The following is a 19,237-nucleotide window of genomic DNA, read 5'->3' on the forward strand; positions in this document are numbered from 1 at the left end:
CAAACGAAAGGACCTATTATAAATACCTCATATCATGGGATAAACTAAGGATTAACCTTATATGAATACACATTTTTATCCAAAAAAAGTGAATGCAATGCAACTTTGGAAAATAGCATTCTCTTCTCCCTACTCACTTATTCCTACAACCTACGAATACACATTTTAATCCAAAAAAGTGAATGCAATGGAACTTTGGAAAATAGCATTCTCTACTCCCTAGCCTACTCACTTATTCTTACAACCTATGGGTCTATTCTTGCAACCATTAATTAATTTCCTGCGGAGATTCCTTGAACTCCTTAACTTTTAAAACAGGGAGCTCAGTTGGAGCCCATGCACATGCTTCGTTTTTTTGCATATCTCCCCCTCCCACCTCACCCTACCCCATTACGTCCTCCTCCATGCTCGCCCTGTCGTGCATTCAACGTAAGCTCTCTCCTTGTCTAGCTCATGCTATCCCTCCCTCGTGCTCTTCCTCTGCACTCCCCTTGCTTGGCCCTGAGCATGGCCTCTTTCTCCCTCGTCGTCATGTCTCCATAATGGCAATCATTGCATTTTTCCATTGTACAAAGAGAGAGAGAGAGAGAGAGAGAGAGAGAGAGAGAGAGAGAGAGAGCTCTTGCGGCACGCTACCATCTCAGAAGTTCAAGCTCACACCAGCTATCAACTTGAACCAGGGTAGCAGTAAGGTCTGCACATGACCATGCACCTCGTATCCCTGGTGATGCCGACACAGAGAACGGCCAGTCATGCCTTCGCATCGAAACATACCCTCACTCTTGAATGCCTCCGCGACACCAAAAATGGCAATAACCAATAGAGAAGAGCTCAGGCATCTCCAATATCTTTGTTCTGTGTTCAATCTAGAGCATCGCATCTCCTCTATGAAATACGCAGACACACACACACACACACACAACAAAGAGACATACACGCTTCGAAGAAGCCCCCTCCCTCCCCTTGTGCCCTCGGCTACCATGTCTGCCTCTGTCTCTCCATCCCCCTACGCGTTGATGCGTTCACGCAAAGTCTTTGTCTCTTGATGCACCCGCTGCAAAAAATGACAAAAGAGACACACACACACACACACACACACACACACACACACACACACACACACACATAGATTCTATGCCTTCCCGACATCTACAAATTCTGCACTCGACCACTCTTGCCTCAGATATACCATTGCGACACGGACCTATTGAGAGAAAGGCACATGGAACATCTTTGCAGCTCGGGTCTTCGCCACATTGCCTGTGCTTGCATCCTCGACCTGAAAAAATCCCACCCCTTGTCTCTCTTCCTTTCGCCCCACCGCGTGCCCTCTTCCACTCACTTTTTACTTGTTCTCTAAACTTCAAGACAACAAGGGATCTTTCGAGATACTCCTTAATTCACCTCGAAAAAGTCGTTTTGGGCACCTACTACTCACTTTCCCTTTATTTTATTCAATTACTTCTTGAGATGCTCTGTGAGAGTCCTTTTCCCTCCTCTCAAGTGAATGATTCACTACCCTTACAAAAGGTTAATATGGATATGAACCCTCCACCTACCAAGAATTACCCTATACATGCTTCTGTAACCACTTCAGCGAGCAAGTCAACTTGCTCCTGGGTAGTCATTTGTAAAAAAAAAAAAGCCCGTCACCCCTGCTTGCCCCCCCCCCCCCCCCCCCCCCCCCCCCCCCCCCCCCCCCCCCCCCCCCTTCCTCTCTCTCTCTCTCTCTCTCTCTCTCTCTCTCCTTCCTTTGCGCATAGCGTCGCCTGACATCCTCATACGCTCCCCTCTCTCTCTCCTCCACGACGCCAATTTGGCTTTTCTACGCATCTGTCAAGACGACCTTCACCCATAGTGCATTAATGCTTTTAGCAAGCCAAAAAACCTTGGCCTGCTAAGAGGATTTGAAAGTGGGACACCCATAGTGCATTAAGGCCTCTAGCAAGCCAAAAAACCTCGCCCGGCTGGGACACTTCTCAATCCATAACCAAAATTTTCCAAAAAGCCTTTAGCAGACCCCAAAAAAACCTTGAACGATGGAGGATACCGAGCTCTCACGTCTCGAGGTTTTGCAGATTCGCATCTTGGATCGCATTGCATGCCTTGAAACCTTTGCCCAAGCTCAATCCGAAGCTTCTTCTCTGGAGCAGACGCTGACCACGCTCTTGCGCAACTCTGGAGTCACCACTTTCCGCTTCAGACGAGTCCCTGCTGATTACTACGACAGGACGCTCGAAGAGCGAAGAGACATGCTCGATGCTGCTTCTATTCATCATCTTTGCAAAAGCATTGTCATGGTACGCACCTCTACCATCTCCTTTGCTTTTCTCAACAAAAGCCTGACGTACCTTGCCTCACCACGGGGACTAGCTTTTGTATTGCGAGGTCAAACTTGGGAATCACTCAATTTTTCAACCACTCACAGATCTCCGTTATGATGACATGGCACTATTATACAAACGTCTCGTGCTTTCCGAAAACAGTTGACGTGGCATTGTACGGACGCCCACGTTTTACGTTGCAGTCCATGGGCATCCAAATTTTGCGGTTAATGCTTTTGGGAACAAGGCCTTTTATGTAGGTGCGAGTGGCTAATAAGCCCAGGGTCGGGACCCGAAGATACTTCAAATAAAATTCCAGTAGTCTTTGCTTTGCTCTTTCTGCTCTTTTGTAGGACCGGTATGCTTTCAAAAAAGCACACGTTTGATGCTCTGATACCACTGTCACAAGACGGATACCACGTGTTGGTAGTAAAGAATAGACTGAACAGACTTTTAGCACTTCAATAACAATTGAACTGAGAGAGAGAGAGAGAGACAACACACGACACAAAGTGACGAAATTCCACCCGAGAGAGTAGTGGCCCCAAACCTTGGTGCCCCTTTCGGTATTTCTTTATATTGCATCAACACAGTACAAGCCGATACTCCAGACTCTGCACCTTCTCCAGGAAGCAAACTAGAGAATGAGTCCTTGGCCTCATATTTAAAGGCCCTAGGCTAAAAGCAATTTACTTGAAAAGCCTTCAAACTCAAAAGCATCTGGTCCAAAAGCGATGTCCAAAAGCTACCAGCGTAAATCATGGAAATCTGTACAGCTACCACGTCAACAATCAACGCAAAACGCGAAAATCTGTACAATCTGCCACGTCATATTGTCCAACGCAAATTGCGGAGATCCGTACAGTTTGCCACGTCATATTGTCCAGCGCAAATTGCAGAGATCCGTACAGTTTACCACGTCAGCAATCCAACGTGAAATTTGAGTTTTCTGTACAGGATGACAGCGTGAATTCCGCGAATCTGTACAACTGCCAGGTCATCTCCTTCTATTGTTTCTACTTCTTAGAGTTTAGGTCCCTCGGCCATGATTTGAAGGTTGGCTCTGTTCTTCAGTGACTTGACACGTTAGCAATTTGTGAGAGAGAGAGAGAGAGAGAGAGAGAGAGAGAGAGAGAGAGCCTTTGACAAAATAACCACGCTCCACTTGATTATAGAAAACTTTACATATATATATAAAGGACACAGTTGTTGGCTTCAATTTGCTTTCGAATGCTCAGCGTTGCACTTGTTTGGCCGATTCCTATTGAGTCACTGATGCTACCTTTGCTCGATTGCAAGCTTTCAATGCTTACACAATTTCGTGCTCTCCAGCTACCAGATTTGACTCACCTCAACTGCTGCCCTCGATTTTGAGCTTGAGCTTTGCTGCAATGTGTGTGTGTGTGAGAGAGATCTCACACACACATTGCAAAGCTCTCTAGAGCTTATCTTGTTTTTAGCAGATGCTTCTCAGATCTGCTGCTCACTTTGCTGCTCAAGCTCTGTCCTCGATTAGGGCAAGCCTTACTTTCACCTACTCGGTGCCTGCAATTCGCTGCAGATTGGTTCTATAACAGGCTTGGACACTCCAAGCGAGAAATCAATAGCAACACACGAACAAAAACTTCATAATCATTGAATTTTAATATATATATATATATATATATATATATATATATATATATATATATATATATATATATATGTGTGTGTGTGTGTGTGTAGAGAGAGAGAGAGAGAGAGAGAGAGAGAGAGAGAGAGAGAGAGAGAGAGAGGGAGAGATGATGATGATGATGATGTGTTTACGTCCTCGGGGGGCCAAAATGACCCATGGGACCCAAAATCTCATATATGAGACTCCCCCGTTCCCATGTGAAGGAGGGGGCGTGTCATGATTCTGTGGTGATCTTGTTTGTGTGAGTGGTGTGATGTTCTAGCACTTTGGCAAGATAGATGCCTAGTGCTACTTGAGAGGGATGTGTTCTTGAGAGAAGCTCCTCAAATGTAGTACATCCTTGAATAAGTTGAGGAAAGTCGACCCGAATGTGCGCATATGCTGGACATTCATGGGTTACATGTGCCTCATTTTGCAATGAATTCAAGTTGCATTGAGTGTATCTTCTCATGTTTGCATCAATATTCAGCCATCCTCCCGTTTCACTTTTGAGTATGTGTGATCTTGTCCACATCAAGGTTATGGCTCGTTTTGCACGTGTAACTAAGTCAGACTTTGTAAATAATTAATTTATTTACGAGAAAAGAATTATCTAATTAGTTGTGTGCACATCAGAATAGATTTAGCAGTTCTGGGGCCTCAGGTGCGCCCAAGTTTGGGTCAGTGCACCTCAGGGAGACCCTAGCAGAAAATACCCTGAAGCCCTAGCGATTGGGAAATCGGGTCTTCAATGAAGGGGTAGATAGTAGCCTCAGATTTCAGGCTCAGAAAATTACGCGCGCTAGTGCAAGCACAGGATGAGATGGGGTCCTTAGAATAATAACCCTAAGGCCTGAATCATTTTACGGCCTTAGGATAAGTCAGTTAAGGTATTTTTAAATTGTCTATGCCGGACCAAATGACCGAACAAGTGCGAACAGGTAATGCTAGAGTAGTGTCGGTACGGCATTGCGCTGGGGAGCAGCTAACAATTTCATTAGTAGCATCTGTGTGTGCAGTTGTGAGTTAATTTGCACATTTCATTAATAGCCTAGGGATTTTTAAAAGTGAAAGTTGAAGGGTTTTTAAAGTTATTAAGTAAGTGTGCCAAGTGGCACACTTACCAATGCAAACTAACTCTCTCTCACTCTCACTCTCACCCTCTCTCTCTTCCTAGCGTCCCCTCTCCCTGATGGCTATTTAGGAGGCCGTACTCCCCCATTTTCAGAGTTGGCAGTGCTCCTACCCCCCCTATTGTGAGTATACCCTACGTGTTGGAGCCCTCCATGGAAGCTTGAGAGCAGCCCCTTGTGACATTTGGTGGCTTCGTGCTCCCATTGTCTGGAACAAGGGCTCTCATAGCCATAGCAAGCTTTTGGTGAGGTTTCATCGCGAGAAGTTGCAGCAGGCACTCTCTTCGTAGAGTGTGGTGGCTGTAAATTCTCTGTTTTCAGCCCTTAATCACCTCCTTTAGGTTGAATTTCAGCAAAATACATATAGAATCCTACACTACGCGTACACCAAGTTTCGTGCAATTCCATCGCGGAAAGGTCTCTTTTTCGGCTCTGGAAGGTGCTCAGGTAACATTTTCAGGTTATGTGCAGAAAATTATAGCAAGCATGTCTGTGTGCATTTTGCGTGTTTCTCCCTTGTTTTTGTTGCAGGAATAATTATGCATAAAGGGACTCAATTAGCGGAAGGTAGACTCTCATTTTCGAGAACTTCCGTTGAGTTTTGTGGAAGATAGATTCTTGTTTTTGAGAGCTTCCCAAAATCTCATAGCAGAGGGAAGATACTCTCAGTATTCAGAGAGTAGCGTTCGCACTCTCTTAGTCAAAAGCAAAAAGAAAGAATAGAGGACGGGCTATTGCCCCGTTTTTGTGCTTGTAAAGATTCTCCCTTAGTAATAAAGATATTCTCTTTAGGGGGGGGGGGACCAGCCCATCTTTTGGTCCCCAATGAAGTGTCAAGCTTTTCCTCATTCTCTTGAGTATTTGAAGTGCAATTAAAAGTCAGTTTACGCTTCCGTATTTTTGTGACAGTGGTATCAGAGCAAGGTCATCTCTCTCTTCCTTAAGGGATTGACGACTCTTGGCAGACTGCAGAAATGGGAGGACGCGAGATAGAGTTCTCTCTCCTTCAACAGCAGGTGGAAGAGTTGCAAAAAGCTCTCTCCCATCCAGAAGTCCAAAAGATTCTCCATACTCTTGAGAAAGGGAAGGAGAAAATGCAAATGGGATCGGGAGAAATCCCGCAGAACCCAAAGGCGCCAGAACCAAGGAAAGATTCTTTGATTGGAACCTCCCGCATGCACGAGAGGCACAGGAAACCTCCAGAACGTCATGTGCGGTTTACCCCAAAGGTTCAAGAGCAGGATCCCCCTGATTCCCCTTAGTTCTCTTTCATGAAGGATCTGGATGACATCGTTGCTCCGGAAGACATGTTTCTTGACGATCCGTCGCAGCAAGAACTGCATTCAAGGGAAAAGACTCCTGTCCATAAGGAGTCTAAGCATAGAAAGAAGAAGCATCATAAGAAGAAGCACCACAGGCAGAAAACATTCAAGTCGGGAGACAAAGATGTGAAATTTGACACCTACAATACACGGCATGATACTGACAAAGCGTTGGCTTTCATCCGCCAATTCGAAGCTGCATTTGCTGAAGGGAATTTTAAAGAAAGATCCAAACTTCGCCATGTCAGTATGTACCTGAAAGGCACCGCCAGCAGTTGGTGGTTAACCCTTATTCTGGAAGATCGCAAACCCCAAGATTGGACTGCTTTCAAGGAGTCCTACGCACAGTTCCTTCCTCCAGACTATGAGGAAGAGGTAAAGAAAGAATGGGATCGACTTTCACAGTCGGAGAACGAAACTGTTCCACGCTATGTGGATAGGTTTTGGGATGTTCTCTTGAAAGTCACTCCATTCAAGAAGATTGACGAGTCGGAAAAGATGCGCAAGTTTGAAGCAGAATTGCATGAAGCCTTGCAAAAGGCTATGAAGCTTTACCCTCGAGGTAACTTGCAGATACTTATGGAATCAGCCCGCATAGCTGATGGAATACATGACAAGGGTACTCCCAGGAAGATGGAGCAAAGCACTTACCATGCCAAGCAGAAGGCTCTCCATGAGCAGCCTACCTCTACTTCTTTTTCTCAAAAGAAGAAAAGAACCGCCTCCGAAGCAGAAGCAAAGCCAAATCAGCCCAAGAAAGGGAGATATCTCTCTCCTGCTGAGTTGCGAACTTACATTAGTGAAGGAAGATGCTTCAAGTGTGGACAAGTTGGTCATATGAAGGGTGATTGTCCAACCAAACCTCCACAACCACCCTCTTCCAATGCAGTCCCAGATGTACATGGAAATTGTCACGAGGACGTGGCAGTTATTAACCATGTCACAGAGATGTGGCAACTGCTAACCTTGGTTGTTGGTTTCTTTCCAATGGGGTTTATTTTATTTGTTTTGAGACCCTCTTTTTGAAGTAGCAAACGGTCGGACATTGTATGGCCAATGTGAACGGTAGATTCACCCGCAGACGGGAAGTGGTCGGCACTGGAATTCGTATGGTAAGAGGATGTCTAGGCTCAGAGCAAGATCATATAGGTCCCCCTGTCGCACTTAGCAAGTTGGTGGATACTAGGAAGTGAACTCAATTAAGGCGTAAAGTCAAGGTGGGACTACCAACAAAAAGTATCCGACAGTTGGGCCACATTGCACTTTTGGATGCGGCTCCAATGAGGATAGACGGTCAGAAGACCAGTGGAAGCCCAACGGAAGCATCTCCTAAAATTTAGGGAATTGCTATTTTGGGCCGTGAAATGTGTTTGCGTCATTACCTCCGGTATGACTAGGGGAACATTTTATAACTCTGCCGTGAAGTCAACTAGGCAACCGGCCAGGATATTTTTAAGCGGCGAACCCGAAACGGGAAAATGCTTGAAAATGCGCCAAGTGTCACATTTTCGTGAACTTTCCTCTTGCAGAAAAATGGGCGCTGATTTTTATGCTGGGAGAGGCCTCATTTCAGCTTTTGTCATAGGTTAAGAGCTATGGAGTGCTTCCTTTCCCTCTCATGTACAGTGTGGTGCTAGGAGTGATGCCCTGCACACTACACACTGCTCTCTCTCTCCCCTACGTGCAGTTATGTGATGCCCCACAAGAGGGCTACTCATTTGACTGATGTACAGTTGTGTGGGTTCATGCTTTTGTGCTGAGGCAAGAGGTAGCTAGTTGCTGCTCCAAAGCAGGCACTGGTGAGGGTCATAACCTCACCATACAGGTGCAAAATCAGCGCTGTGTATGCGCTGTAAATTCACTGTTTTTCAGCCATACGGACGCCGGGATCATTGGGAATCGTGCCCCACTGGCAGAGGATAGTTAGGGGACTGTTTGGGGCTGAAAACAGGGCAAAAACCAGTAAATACAGCGTGCTGAATTTACTGTTTTTGGACAGGAATCAGAGGGTATACGACAATGCAAGCGAGTTCTAGCAGGGGAATTGGTTTCGCGCAAGTTTTGGGGCTGTTATGCTGCCGAAATTTGGCCAAATCAAATGGTATCTAGGTGGATACACGTGAAGGATTCCCAAGACCTTACCTTGTAATTTACCCTCCTAAAGAATAAAGAAATACCGAAAGGGGCGCCAATTTTGGGGCCTACAGGTTGTCGGCGTCTGCTCGGAGCATTCTAGCTTCTGAGCCGTGTGTGTATTCAAGTGTTAACTCCCGTTGCAGGTTCTCTTTGCAAAGTGCTCTGTGTGTGTGTTTAAAATAAAGAATTTCGGGTGAAGGCCAACTCCTACCGCCCTACGGGCCGGTTTCATGGTTCCGTTGCCGGGACCTCAATCACTTTTTCCTCAAAGAGTGAGCCTGGATTGTTCAGGGTAAAGACACAGTGCAAGAACACGGGGATTACACTATGGCCGACAAGGGGAAGGGAATTATGGAAGAGGGTTCCTCTCCAAAGGACAGGCAGGAGATTCCTATGGTTTTTGAGACTGGCGAGAGCTCACGGCCACGTCAATCTGTACCTCCTGTCAACGTGAATGTCCCTCCATTAGTACAGGGCTTTATGACAGGGCAACTTGAGGATGATGCGTTTAAGACTCAGTTAGTTGCCGCGGTGAATGTCTTTTCGCAGCTGGTGCAGAATCCGAGGTTTATGGAATTCTTGCAAGCGCCACCAGTGCAACAGCAACATAGGCTACGCCGCGTACGGAGCTTGTTGAAGCTCAAGCCCAAGTACTTCATGAGGCGCAGGAGGAAAGGGAACACTCGCATGTTGCGGAGTCGGGGGCTCCAAAGCAGGTTCCTCCCGTGCTTGAACAGGTGGCTAGAACGCCTATTCCACTGGTTATGCCAGTTCAGCCCGCCACCTTTCAGAGCCAGCATGCTGTCTTGAATAGACAGGGAGCTGGATACCAGGCTATGCACTCAGTTTTTCCACCACCCATGGTACATCCTGGGTATTTCGGGGGTGGATCAGTGTTCCAAAGTATGGCTGGTTATGCGTCTGGAAGTCAGCCGTACATGCCAGGAACAGTGTTCGGGGGTATGCAAGGCATCATGCCAAACCCCATGTATGGTACTATCGGCATGCAGCAAGGTTTCCACTGCAACCAGGGCCAGTTTGGGGTGCCAGAGGGTCATTTTGGCATGGCTGGTTTTTCTGGACAGCAGCCAGATATCGCACCTCTTACGCAAAATGTGAATGGCCAAGGCGTGCCGATCATGCCTAGTATAGTGCCCATGTTGCAGACCATTCCGTATGACAACTTGGGGGCACTAGAGAAGCCGAAGGCTTACAAAGAAGGTGGTGCAGCAGTAAAGTTCAGTACCTTCAGTGGTTTCGAGGATTAGAGAAAGGCCCTCACTTTCCTCCAGCAGTTTGATACAGCTTATGCGGGAGGGAATTTTACAGAGGCCTCGAAGGTGAGGAAAGCTGCCACTTTCTTAAAGGACAATGCGCTTACATGGTGGACGACATTGTTAATGCAAGGACAGGCACCCGCCACTTGGGTTTACTTCAAGCAAATGTTTGCATCTGCTTGGCTATCAAATGAATTTGAAGCCGATGTCCTAACAGATTGGCACCAGCTTATGGCAGCTTCGTGCAAGAGCTTGTTGGAGTACAATAGGAGGTTTTGTAAAGCATTACTCTCAGTGACCTCCTACAGATTTGTGCCATTGATAGAGCAGATAGAGAAGTATTGTTGTGGGTTGCCTAAAGGGCTTCGCGATTACTGTACAAAGAACAGAGTGGCTACCCTTACTCAGCTCATGGAAGTTGCGAACACTGGTCTTGCCTTGTTGAAAGGAGAGGACAGTGGATTTCCGAGCAGTGATAAAGGAGGGAAGCAAAAGAAAAATTCAGCGAAGAAGCCCTTTGTGAAAACGGCTCCTGATGCGTCACAGGGGTCAGAACAAGCCACCAAAGACAAGGATTCAGCTGGGACTTCTGGAGTGCAGGCAAAGAAATAGAAAAGGAAGCCTTTTGTGCGCAAGTCGCTCGAGGAAAAGAAGGTCCTAATGGCTGAGAACAAATGCTTTATATGCGAGCAGCCTGGTCATATTTCTATCAATTGTCCACAAAGGAAAAGGCCAGCTGACTCAGAGGATAAAGAAGATAAAAAAGGCAAGAAGCCTAAACCCACGGCAGGTTTAGTGCCAGACATGGTGGGTGACAGGCCCAGCACAGATGCCAGTGAGTTATGCAGGGCATGGGGTAAAGTTAGGGATCAGACGGCACTCATCTTCTTTGATCCAGGTGCCAAAGCCAACTTTATCTCACCAGAGTTAGCTATGAAGCTCGGCATCAGAGCTGAAGAGATGGGGTACACAGCAGATGCAGGGTTGGCATGTCCTGGCCACTCAGAGTGTGTTACTCCCATCATTGGAAAACTGCGTCTGCATATTCAGTCGTATGTGGACACTGAAGAGTTTTACATCATGCCGCTGGAAGGTTGTGACGCCTTGTTGGGGATCCCGTGGATGTTCCGAGTGCATGGAGTCTTGGATGCCTACAACAAAAAGATCACTGTACAGCATAGGGGCAAAACTCACATCTTGGATGTAAAGCTTAAAGGAGAGTCAGTCCCTATTGTATCTGCTTCTGCTATCACTTATGTAATAAAGAATCATCTTTCTGTGTACTTGATTTTTGCACGTGATGTCTCATATAGTGATCAGTCAAATTTATCTGTGTTAGATAAAGAAAGGTCAGTGTTAGATAAAGAAAGGTCAGCATTTCTTTATCTGTGTTAGATAAAGAAAGGTCAGCATTTTTGCAAAAGTTTAGTGATTGTTTTTCTGATTCATTACCGTCGCAATTGCCGCCAGAGAGACCTGAGGACCATCGGATAGATTTGGTGCTAGGGTGTAGCCCACCAAATAGACCTCCCTACAGGGTTAGTGCGGCGCAGCAGAAAGAGATTATGGGCCAGGTTGAGGAGTTATTAGAGAAGGGGCTGATTCAGCCTAGTTCTTCACCCTTTTGCTCCCCAGTGCTCCTAGTGCAGAAGAAGGATGGCTCATGGCGCATGTGTATTGATTACCGTGCGTTGAATAAGAATACCATCAAGAATAGGTTTCCTATTCTTCGCATTGATGATATTCTCGATCGTTTAGAGGGTGCTGCAATTTTCAGCAGGATAGACCTTAAGAGTGGGTACCATCAGATTCGTATAAGCCCAGAGGATGTGCACAAGACTGCGTTTAGAACGACATTTGGTCTTTATGAGTTTCTAGTGATGCCGTTTGGGCTAACAAATGCTCCTGCCACGTTCAACAGAATGATGGACCGGATTTTCCGCTCGCATCAACAGTTTGTTGGAACATTCTTCGATGACATGATTGTGTATTCGAAGAATGAAGAGGAGCATAGGCGTCACTTGACCATTGTGTTCGAAGAGCTGCGCAGTCACAGGTTACTTGTCAATCTTAAGAAAAGTGAATTCTTCCTCGAAGAGATCCACTTTCTGGGCCACATAGTCTCAAAGGATGGTGTTAGAATGGATCCCGCAAAGGTCGAAGCTATCAAGACATGGCCAGACTTCAAGACTGTGCACGATGTCAGAAGCTTCTTGGGATTGTGTTCCTACTATAGAAGGTTTATCAGAAATTTTGCAGAGATAACATCGCCTCTTCACGCATTGCAAAAGAAAGAGGTCACTTTCAGATGGACCCAAAAAGAGATTTCAGCTTTTAGTCTCTTAAAGAAAAAGTTGACTTCAGATCCAGTTATTGTTTTGCCAGATCTCAGGAAGTCATTTGTGGTCCAGTGTGACGCGTGTGGCAGTAGCATCGGAGCAGTGCTAATGCAAGATGGACAGGTAGTAGCGTATGAAAGCCGAATTTTGCAAGGGCCAGAGAGGACTATGCAAGTCTATGAGAAAGAGCTCTTGGCCGTGATTCATGCGCTTTCTAGCTGGAAGCACTACCTCTTAGGTGCTGATTTTGTTGTCCAAACAGATCATCAGACCTTGCGATACTTCTTGACACAGTCAAAGTTATCCGAAAAGCATATGCGATGGGCAAACATTCTTTCCATGTTCCACTTCCAGATTATGCATGTGGAAGGCAAGAAGAATGTTGTGGCTGATGCGTTATCAAGAAAGCCACAAATTTCGGCTGTGTCAATTCCTTATCATCATGAGTTAGATGACATGAAGGAACAGTATACTGCTGATGAAGATTTTGCAAGGATCTTTGAACAGTTACAAGAGGGGCAACATCACGAGCACTACCTCCTCAGAGACGGTTTTATGATGATGCATGGCAGACTTTGTGTCACCAGACCACTGCGACATAAGGTCATGGAAGAGAGTCATGTCCCACCGTATGCAGGGCATCGTGGCATTGATGCAACAGTTAAGGCGGTAGAGACATTCTTCTATTGGCCTACCTTGAGGAGAGATGTGGATGCCTTTGTGCGAGCATGCATAGTTTGCCAAAAGGTCAAGTTTGACAGGCAAAAGGCACCAGGGTTGTTACAACCACTGCCGATTTCGGATAAGCCATGGGAAAGCATTGCTATGGACTTTATCTTTGATCTTCCAAGGATGCCAACAGGGAATGATGGTAAATGGACCATTATCTGCAGGTTCAGCAAGCAGGCCCATTTTATCCCTGTCAGGAAGAAGATAAAATCTGATCAGATGGCACGCTTGTTCATGTACAATGTGTTTAAGTACCATGGTATGCCACAATCGATTATCAGTGATCGTGATCCTCGCATGACCAGTTTGTTCTGGAGAGGATTGTTTGAGAACATGGGTACTACGCTCAAGTTCTCGTCTTCGTTTCATCCACAAACTGATGGACAGTCAGAAGAGGCTAATTCTACTGTCTTAGATCTGGTGAAATGCTATGTGTCAAATAATAAGGGCAAGTGGGAACAGTATTTGCCTATGCTTGAGTATGCGTACAATAATACGGTGCATTCGTCTACTGGCAAAGCACCTTTTGAAATTGTTGAAGGCGGCAAAAAGGTTCCTCCCATTTTGCATACGAAGGACAAGATCTTTGAGGCAGATCAGTTTGTTCTGGAGAGGATTGTTTGAGAACATGGGTACTATGCTCAAGTTCTCGTCTTCGTTTCATCCACAAACTGATGGACAATCAGAAGAGGCTAATTCTACTGTTTTAGATCTGGTGAAATGCTATGTGTCAAATAATAAGGGCAAGTGGGAACAGTATTTGCCTATGCTTGAGTATGCGTACAATAATACGGTGCATTCGTCTACTGGCAAAGCACCTTTTGAAATTGTTGAAGGCGGCAAAAAGGTTCCTCCCATTTTGCATACGAAGGACAAGATCTTTGAGGCAGATCGATATGTTGAGAACATGGATGAGATGTATAAGAAGATTAAAGTTGCCTCGGAGAAGACTCAAGCAAAACAGAAAAAGGCTGCTGATCGTCACCGTCGTGAATTGTTACTATCACCTGGTGATTGGGTTCTCTTAAGGTTCGAAAAGGCAAGGTTAAAGAAGATGAAGGGCAAGGAACGGCTGTTTCCTAAGCTCAACATGCGTTACTATGGGCCTTTTCAAGTGCTTGACAAGATCAGCGATGTGGCTTACAGACTGAAATTGCCTGATGCGTGGAAGATTCATAATGCGTTTCATGTGAGTCTTCTAAGACCCTTCGTGGGTGATGTGCCAAAAGATATGCCAGTTGAGGATCAGCCAGAAGTCGAGGAACTTGATGAAATCCTAGTACCTGAGCAAGTTTTGGCACATAAGGACAGAAAAGTTAAAGGACAAGTTGCAAGACGTTATTTGGTGAAGTTCAAGAACTATCCACCTATGGATGCAAAGTGGATGGAAGAGCATGAACTGTCAGAGTCACCAAATGTATTGCAGCTTTACCTTGAAGCCTTTGGGTTACAACCTACTTATGCTCCAACCCAACGTGTGCAAAGGAGGGGTAATGATAGAGCTAGTACATCAAAAGTACATATGAATTCAGTGCCATAGATAGAAATGGCAAAAGTATGAAGGCCTCATTAAGTCATTTGTATCTATGTATGTTACGACCTTTCTTGTAGATACATGCGATGATAAAAGAGTGTTGATAACACAAGATCATCAGTGGCGTGTATTTATGGTATGCAATCGAGGACGTTTGCGATTTCAAGAGAGGGGTATGTCACGAGGACGTGGCAGTTATTAACCATGTCACAGAGATGTGGCAACTGCTAACCTTGGTTGTTGGTTTCTTTCCAATGGGGTTTATTTTATTTGTTTTGAGACCCTCTTTTTGAAGTAGCAAACGGTCGGACATTGTATGGCCAATGTGAACGGTAGATTCACCCGCAGACGGGAAGTGGTCGGCACTGGAATTCGTATGGTAAGAGGATGTCTAGGCTCAGAGCAAGATCATATAGGTCCCCCCGTCGCACTTAGCAAGTTGGTGGATACTAGGAAGTGAACTCAATTAAGGCGTAAAGTCAAGGTGGGACTACCAACAAAAAGTATCCGACAGTTGGGCCACATTGCACTTTTGGATGCGGCTCCAATGAGGATAGACGGTCAGAAGACCAGTGGAAGCCCAACGGAAGCATCTCCTAAAATTTAGGGAATTGCTATTTTGGGCCGTGAAATGTGTTCGCGTCATTACCTCCGGTATGACTAGGGGAACATTTTATAACTCTGCCGTGAAGTCAATTGGGCAACCGGTCAGGATATTTTTAAGCGGCGAACCCTAAACGGGAAAATGCTTGAAAATGCGCCAAGTGTCACATTTTCGTGAACTTTCCTCTTGCAGAAAAATGGGTGCTGATTTTTATGCTGGGAGAGGCCTCATTTCAGCTTTTGTCATAGGTTAAGAGCTATGGAGTGCTTCCTTTCCCTCTCATGTACAGTGTGGTGCTAGGAGTGATGCCCTGCACACTACACACTGCTCTCTCTCCCCCCTACGTGCAGTTATGTGATGCCCCACAAGAGGGCTACTCATTTGACTGATGTACAGTTGTGTGGGTTCATGCTTTTGTGCTGAGGCAAGAGCCTCCTTGAGCAGGAACAGGGGTAGCTAGCTGCTGCTCCAAAGCAGGCACTGGTGAGGGTCATAACCTCACCATACAGGTGCAAAATCAGCGCTGTGTATGCGCTGTAAATTCACTGTTTTTCAGCCATACGGACGCCAGGATCATTGGGAATCATGCCCCACTGGCAGAGGACAGTTAGGGGACTGTTTGGGGCTGAAAACAGGGCAAAAACAAGTAAATACAGCGTGCTGAATTTACTGTTTTTGGACAGGAATCAGAGGGTATACGACAATGCAAGCGAGTTCCAGCAGGGGAATTGGTTTCACACAAGTTTTGGGGCTGTTATGTTGCCGAAATTTGGCCAAATCAAATGGTATCTAGGTGGATACACGTGAAGGATTCCCAGGACCTTACCTTGTAATTTACCCTCCTAAAGAATAAAGAAATACCGAAAGGGGCGCCAATTTTGGGGCCTACAGGTTGTCGGCGTCTGCTCGGAGCATTCTAGCTTCCGAGCCGTGTGTATTCAAGTGTTAACTCCCGTTGCAGGTTCTCTTTGCAAAGTGCTCTCTGTGTGTGTGTTTAAAATAAAGAATTTCGGGTGAAGGCCAACGCCTACCGCCCTACGGGCCGGTTTGAGAAATACAACCAAGGATGGAAAAGAAAGAGCTCTTCTTAAAGCATGGGGTAGCATCAACAACCAACGGGCTCTCATTTTGTTTGACCCTGGCAGTACAGACAACTTCATCTCTACCAAGCTAGCTGATGACCTGAACTTGCAGCCCAATCGTTTTGGAGTTTCTATTCAAGCACAATCCGCTTTCAAAGGGCAGAACTCAAACTCTACTCCAATCATAGGGAAGTTGAATCTAAAGGTAGACGACTACAAAGATCAAGAGTCTTTCTTACTAGCTTCACTTGAAGGATGCGATGTTATCTTGGGAATGCCTTGGCACTACAAGATGCATCCCATTCCGGACTATGTTCAGAAAACCTTATCCTTTGCTCATAAAGGAAAGGAGTATCTTGTACTTGCAGATGCAGGTGATTGGCGTATTCCTATCGCCAATCACATTGCCATCAAGAAAGAAATGAAAAAGTGTTTGAGTGTACTTGATTTTTGCAAGAGAGAGAGAGATGTGTCTGTTTCATAACTTTCTTCCTCTTTAGAGCAAAAAAGACTTAAGTTATTAGAAAGTTATAAAGATTGCTTTGCAGATGAACTTCCAAATGAACTCCCACCTTCGCGCCTGAGGATCATACAATTGATTTGATCCCAGGAAGTTCTCCTCCAAATCAGCCCCCTTATCGAGTTAGTCTAATGCAGCAAGAGGAAATTCTCAAGCAGGTTAACGAACTTTTGGAGAAGGGCTTAATAAGGCCTAGTACTTCTCCATATTGTTCACCTATCTTGCTAGTAGAAAAAAAGGATGGCACATTCCGCATGTGCATAGACTATAGATCTCTAAACAAGATCACAATCAAGAATCGATTTCCAATCCCTCGGATTGACGACATTCTTGACGAGTTACAAGGAGCAAGTGTGTTTAGTCGTATAGACTTGAAGAGCGGTTATCATCAAATCCGCATAGCTCCTCAGGATGTGCATAAGACTTCATTTAGAACAACCTTCGGGTTGTATGAATTCTTAGTGATGCCTTTTGGACTCACTAATGCACCAGCCACATTCAACAGAATGATGGATAGAATCTTCCACTCATATAGAAGCTTCACAGGCGTTTTCTTTGATGACGTCTTAATCTTCTCAGAGACGGAAGACGAACACTATAAGCATCTCGCCTTAGTGTTTGAAGAATTACGCAAACACAAGTTATTTGTGAATGCTAAAAAGAGCGAGTTCTTTCTAAAAGAAATCCACTATTTGGGCCATATAGTATCTCACAATCAGGTGAGAATGGACCCTGATAAGATTCAAGCAGTTGTAGAATGGCCTACGCCAACTACAGTACATGATGTACGAAGTTTCCTTGGCCTTTGTTCCTATTTTCGGCGTTTCATTCGAGCTTTTGCCGCGATAGCAGGTCCCCTCCATGACGTGACAAAGAAGCGGATTCCATTCCATTGGGGGTCTGGACAAAAACAAGCTTTCGAAAAGCTTAAGTATCTACTCAGTCACGGACTTGTTCTCACCGTCCCTGATCTTCGCAAACCTTTCGATGTATACTTCGATGCATCTGGAGGTTATGTAGGAGTAGTTTTGAACCAAGAGGGTCACGCGATAGCCTATGAAATTCGGCGCCTTAAAGATGCAGAGTTGTTGTCTCCATATACGAGAAAGAGGTAATGGCAGTAATTCATGCTCTTTCCATTTGGAAACACTATCTATTAGGAGCTGATTTTATTATCAAGACAGATCATCAAAGTCTTCGCTACTTTCTCACACAAAGAAAGTTATCAGAAAAGCAGATGAGATGGGCAAACTTTCTTTCAATGTTCCATTTTCAGATTTTACATACTTCTGGAACGAAGAATGCAGTTGCAGATGCTCTCTCCAGGCGTCCAAAGATCAATGCACTAACAACAATTTATCATGAGGAACTAGAATCTCTCAGCGAGATGTATCCTCAAGATCTAGACTTCGCCACAATTTGGGCAGATCTTCAAGCTGGTCACTCAAAGCCACCTTATTCCATTAGGGATAATGCGCTCTATCGTCAACAAGCAATATGCATAGCTCAGCCCTTACGACAGAAGGTGATGGATGAAGCCCATAATTCCCCTTATGCCGGGCATCGGGGAATTGCTTCCACCACTAGTGCCTTTGAAAAGTATTTCTTTTGGCCAACACTCCGTGCGGACATTGAAAAACATGTACGAGAGTGTTTAGTCTACCAAAAAGTAAAATATGACAGACATAAAGTTTATGGCAAGCCTTAGCCGCTCTCTGTGCCTAACACGCCATGGGAAAGTATTGCCATGGATTTTATTACTGATCTTCCTCGATCCAAGAATGTTTAGTCTGCCAAAAAGAAGACCAAATGTTTAGTCTGCCAAGAATGTTCCAGTAAAGAAGACGATCAAAGTTGATCACATGGCTAGAATATTTCTAGCTCAGATTTTTAAACACCATGGATTGCCAAAGACTATTGTCAGCGATAGAGATCCCCGCATGACTAGTCTATTTTGGCAGGCATTGTTTGAAAACTTGGGAACTAAGCTTGATTTTTCATTAGCTTATCATCCTCAAACAGATGGTCAAAGCGAAATCGCTAATACCACTGTTTTAGATCTCCTCAAGTGCTATGTTTCGGAACGACAATCCGAATGGGAACAGTACTTACCAATCGTTGAGTTTGCGTATAATAATACCATACATTCCTCAACTGGTAAAGCTCCCTTCGAAATTATTTATGGGAAGCCACTCTTACTTCCTATTATGGTGACCAAAGAAAACATCTTCGTCGCAGATGAATTTGTGCGCAATATTGATATTGCCCATCAACAAGTAAAGCAAGCGATTCTTCGTACTCAAGAGCAACAAAAGAGAAAAGCAGACAAGCACAGAAGGAATCTCAATCTTGAAAAAGGACAATATGTCCTGCTTCGGTTTGAGAAAGCTAGATTGAAAAAGCGGGTCGGCAAAGGGAAAGTTGTCAAACTTTCCCATAGATTTTACGGCCCTTTCAAAATTACAGATAAAGTCAATGACGTGACTTTCAGATTGGATTTTCCTTCTCACTGGCGTATCCATAATGCTTTTCATGTCAGTCTCTTCTGACCATATGTTGGACCTCCTCCAGTGGCGCCTGTAC

At 45.1% G+C, this 19,237-nt stretch overlaps 1 protein-coding gene across 1 annotated transcript in view; it reads left to right on the top strand.

The window, feature by feature from the left end:
• The first annotated feature begins 1,954 nt into the window (after positions 1-1,954).
• The window catches only part of LOC147438484 (YbaK/aminoacyl-tRNA synthetase-associated domain-containing protein), a 109,871-nt gene continuing 92,588 nt past the window's right edge, over positions 1,955-19,237 (top strand). The window contains exon 1 of the mRNA XM_086484581.1: positions 1,955-2,300. Coding sequence (XP_086340707.1) covers positions 2,040-2,300 — 261 coding nt within the window. The 5' untranslated portion in view covers positions 1,955-2,039. The remainder of the gene's footprint in view (positions 2,301-19,237) is intronic.

Source organism: Adiantum capillus-veneris, chromosome 16 (assembly GCF_014529385.1).
Source record: "Adiantum capillus-veneris isolate H3 chromosome 16, ASM1452938v2, whole genome shotgun sequence".
Classification (NCBI taxonomy): domain Eukaryota; kingdom Viridiplantae; phylum Streptophyta; class Polypodiopsida; order Polypodiales; family Pteridaceae; genus Adiantum; species Adiantum capillus-veneris.